The sequence below is a fragment of the Atta colombica genome, unplaced genomic scaffold (genome assembly GCF_001594045.1).
Source record: "Atta colombica isolate Treedump-2 unplaced genomic scaffold, Acol1.0 scaffold12, whole genome shotgun sequence".
NCBI classification, from domain to species: domain Eukaryota; kingdom Metazoa; phylum Arthropoda; class Insecta; order Hymenoptera; family Formicidae; genus Atta; species Atta colombica.
The window spans coordinates 5,419,976-5,424,760 of NW_017259206.1; the positions used below are offsets into that span (position 1 = coordinate 5,419,976).

General features: G+C 34.5%; 1 protein-coding gene across 2 annotated transcripts in view; it reads right to left on the bottom strand.

The window, feature by feature from the left end:
- Nucleotides 1-395: 395 nt before the first annotated feature.
- LOC108694482 (uncharacterized protein DDB_G0283697) overlaps nucleotides 396-4,785 on the bottom strand; it is a 6,739-nt gene continuing 2,349 nt past the window's right edge. For both annotated transcript variants that reach the window (XM_018204024.1, XM_018204023.1), the window contains exons 2-5: nucleotides 2,863-4,568; nucleotides 2,456-2,626; nucleotides 1,963-2,091; nucleotides 396-1,864 (exon numbers count right to left, since the gene is read on the bottom strand). In XM_018204024.1, the coding sequence (XP_018059513.1) occupies nucleotides 1,694-1,864; nucleotides 1,963-2,091; nucleotides 2,456-2,626; nucleotides 2,863-4,554 (2,163 nt within the window). In that variant the 5' untranslated portion in view covers nucleotides 4,555-4,568 and the 3' untranslated portion in view covers nucleotides 396-1,693. The remainder of the gene's footprint in view (nucleotides 1,865-1,962; nucleotides 2,092-2,455; nucleotides 2,627-2,862; nucleotides 4,569-4,785) is intronic.

Genomic DNA, 4,785 nt, shown 5'->3' on the forward strand with positions numbered 1-4,785 from the left:
TTTTATTGGGTTGAACAATGCGATATTAACTCATTTTATAACTTAAATGGTAAGTATATTCCAACTGTTTGCAATTTGTTTATATTTGATTTATTCTTGAAATCATAAAATTATTTTTTATTAATGTATTGATTAACGCTTTAAACAGAAGATAAAATGTATAAAGAAATAAACTGAGTGTTTAGTTTGCTATTTAATCAGCGATTAGCAAATTTATTCAAAAAATTCCTGTACGATTTAAAAACTATAGAAAAAATATTTCGAGTTTCAATAGCAAACTACATATTTATTTTATCTTCTATTTCATTAAAACAATAATCGCTACTGCATTGTGTTCAATCAAATAAAAATTAATTGACAAATTGGCAAATAAAACGTTAAAGAAAACGGTGAAATAATTTTAATCAAAACATATTTTATTTTTGTGTGTATAAATTCAAAGATTGACATAAATTCTCGGCAGAAAATAATAAATCATCATAATAAATTTATATCATCAAATATAAATCTGATAATTGTTCGATTCGTATCTCGTGCCATGACAAAGTGCGTTAGCAGATTCACAAAGATCAATAAACTAACGAAGTTTGAGATCTTTGGGATACTACAATTGTTTCAATTGTTGTCTTAAAATGTTTCAGGCCTACCAAAGTATAGAACCGTCTTTTGAAAACATGTATGTGAAATCAGTGTGATATATCTTCTATTCTCGAAAATACAAGTGTGACAATGCAGTTTTACTTGCATTTACTACAACCACGCCGATATGTACCTCCTATAAAGATACGTATCAACAGTGCTAAATGTCGCACTATATATTTTGTACTGTTTCACTTATAGAAAATAACAAACAAACAACGAATGGCATATCTATTTTATACGAGCAGAAATGTACCGTACAATCATTATTATTACGACATGTGCATCACTGTCGTTTTCTTTTTTTATGATGCATTACATACAGAACAACATTATATACATTACAATATTTATAAAACCTTCGTTCGATTGTAATTTATGCAAATTCGTTGCAAGTTGCACATTATGAAATACGATGTGCAGGACACACAACGGGAAAAGTTTTGTCTAAAACAACACATTCGATTTGTAGCCGCAATATAAAAATAACAACAATCCAACCATGACAATTTACAACGATACATTCGTTTCGGAAAAAGCTGAAGAACTGAGATTAAAATCGAAATAATATTTGACGAAAGTTAGTTGATCCACAGCAAATGTCGTTTTTGTAAAAAATGTCTTATAAAAAAAAAATCACAATCAGAAGAACATGAATATGACGATGATATAACGAAACTGACATTCTGCTAAAACATTCATGTAAAATTGTCAGTCAAGATGGCGAGAATTCTGTTAATTCAAGGCACCGTCAAACAACATTCGATATCTGCCAATTTCCCGTGTATTTAATGTAGAATCTAAGCTTCATTAACAACTATTTACAAAATTACCGTAATTTTATTCCCAGAATTCAAGTCCGTTTTGTCTATGCGAGAATCCATTGCCGCGAGCCACTGTATTTTCATCAGTAGTTTCTTTCTTTCTTTCTACTTGATCAAATCGATCAACTTGCAAATCTCAATGTATTTAATACAGAATATAACTCCCTTTACAATTTGCAATTATTTACAGTTACTATAATTTTTTTTATCCCCAGGAAAACTCGAACTCGTTAAATTTGTCCTCGTGAGAATCTATCGTCGAGCAACTGCGCTTTCATCAGAATAGTCTTCTTTTGTGCTTGATCAAATCGATTGACTTGTAAATCGATATCTCTATCAAAAGGCCTTCTTGTTGATATTCCAGTCCGTTGATATTCCAGTCTTGCTTCCTTTTCCTCTTTCTAAAGAATAAAATGTATATAGTACACTCCAGCGAATGTATGGAAATAATTAATTTGATAATTTGAAGATTGTAACTTAAAAAGATGAATTAAGTTACCTTCTTTTTCTTGACAATTTTGCTTTGGTGCATTTCTAGTAACGATCTCTCATGTTTTCTGCTTTTATCCACTTCCTTGTGATATTCATTTACATGTTTTTTCTCTGATTCTCTGAATCTTTTTGCTTCCTAAAAAGTATGCCATAACATTAATACAGTAGAACTCCATTTATATTCCATTATACAAACTATAACTCTTATTATCCATAATTCGGATAATAGGAGTCCGACGTGGTCGACTTTAATTTTTTGAACGTCAACTCCTATTATAATTAACTAATAAGTACTGATAATAAGGCTAATGAGCCTTTATTATTCGAATTAATTAGTTATCGAAATTTTCTTGTTTCCTAATAGACAATTTAGATAAATGGAATTCTACTATACATGCATAAAATTCTAAAACTTTCATGGTAACATAAATAGAATACCTCACATTTGTAATTGAAGATAGTATACAGAGATAGTATAGTAGCATATTTCTTATATTTACCAAGTCCATCTGCTTCCGAGCTTTTTGTGCTGGTGTATCAGTCCAACATGATCTATCTGACATATCTGGACCATCTCGAAGCTTGAATTTGCGCGGGCCTAATCCAAGATTAGCAGCTTGAGCGGATGGTAACTCAGTCATCCATTCCTCACGTTTATTTCCGATATCCATCTGAAATATAAATTTCTTTCTGGATGACGAAACTAATAATCCCCAATAACAATTTATTCGGATACTGGATAATTATCTTATACTAAATATCCGACTTTATTTCTCTATTATTCTGTATACAAAAAATTTTATAAGAATACAAATAACGAGAGCAAGAATAAAAACTTAAATCTTTTTCAGGATAATTAGGTAATAAAAAAATATGTACATCTAAAAAAGAAAAAAATTTTCTTTACCTCTTCCGAATATTTTTCATTCCTAATTTTTTGTGCTCTTAGATCTAATTGCTCGTGTACGCGGCTAGTTCTTAGAGCTGGATGATCCACAGGTAGAGGACCTATCGTAGAATCGTCATCGGAATTCGCAATCAAATCGTCTTCATACGATTTCAGAACATCAGGTAGCACAGGGCCGATAATTCTATCCAGCGAATCTTTCTTTCGTTGTTGTTGTAACAAATGTGGTGGCAGTGCTGGCCCGAAAACAGCATCCACTGCATCTTCTCGCTCTATGCTTTGACGATCGTTTAATTGAGGTAGCAAACGAGATCCAATAAAATTCATATTTTTTCCATCAACCTCATCGTTAATTTTCTCTTCGAGAATATTTATCTCGGAATCAAGTTTATTACCGTCGGACACATTAGATACGAATCCTGGTGGTAAAAGCGGACCATACGTGGATCCGGCTTGATTCATATTCTTTTCGTAATCATGTTCATCTGAAGAAGCATTAGAGCGCAAATATCTCTCTCTCGAGTTCGAACATTCGACATTACTATCATAAATAAACATTTTTTCCTCTTCACGATACTCAGACTTTTCTCTCTCAGAGTCCATACAAGCCTCTCTCGTTACCAAGAGTGTCGCGTGCGATGCAGAGTTGAGTAAGGAATCTGAAACGGCACTAGGATTATTATTACTGGAACTAGATGCCGGATCATAATTCCTTCTTTTTACCTTTAATTCCTCCCGCAGTTTTCTCGTGCTGTCTTCGTCGTCGTTCTTTCGCTTTGCATAACTTTCCGTCCGGATTTCGGAATCATGTCTTTTCAGCTTGATCTTACGCGAGTGCGGAGACGATGTTCGGCTCTCGGAATCCCGACTGTCGGACATGTTCTCATCGGTCTCCGATAAAACATCGAATTGCGATAGATCCAAATCCTTGCAATCTTGAGTCTCTATCGACGAATCCTTCTTAGTATTCTCGCTCGAGCGAGTCTCACTGTGACTGCGCTCTCGCTCAGTGTTCTTAGGCGAGGAACAATCCCTTGAATTCTGTGACCTGTTCTCCTTCGATAGTTTCCTGGAAGAGTCGTGCCTCCCGTGATCTTCTCGAGACCGATGATCGTCATTCGAAGACTTGACTCTACTGGACTGATGAGATCTATCTCGACTCCTATCACGAGAACGATGCTTGTGTCTTTCGTTTCGAGGTCGACCTCGGTGTTTATCACTTGATGCTCGCTCGTCGTGATGGTTTCTCTCGTACGAATGTTCCCGCGATCGTTGCATCCGGTGGACGCTTCGATCCCTGTCCGATTGCCGTTTCGAATCACGCGATCTCTCTCTCGCGTCACTCCCGTTGGAATTTCTGGAGCCTCTGTCGTTCGTAGTGAATCCAGATCTGTTTTCCCTGTGGTCTTTGTGCGAATTTTTACTATCCTCCTGTTTTAAGTTTCTCAACTCATGTTTCGAATGCTTTGTGAAGTGTCTGAAATCCTTGTCATCCGTTTTGCTCTCGTGTTTGGATCGTTCTTTCCTATCCTGATAGTTCTCGCCATGGGATAATGATTTATGTCTCTTAGGTGTCTTTGTTCGGTCCGTAGTATCCACAGTCGCGGCCGAATCCTTACGCGTAGCTTCGAAACGAAATCGCCGTCCATCATCGCTATCTTGACTCTCAGAATCAGAATCCATCGCTGTCATAATCTAGTTACATGCTGAAAGCACGATAAAATTATTATAAGTTGAATCTTTATTGATAAGTGTGTATATAAATTATTATATAATATATATTATAATATTATAATTTATGTGTATAATATACATATATATATAGAGTATCTCATTTTAATTTAAAACTAGGCGAATATCTCTTGAAAAAATTATATAAGATACGAAAAAATGTTTATATAAAAAATTATCTCTACAATTTTA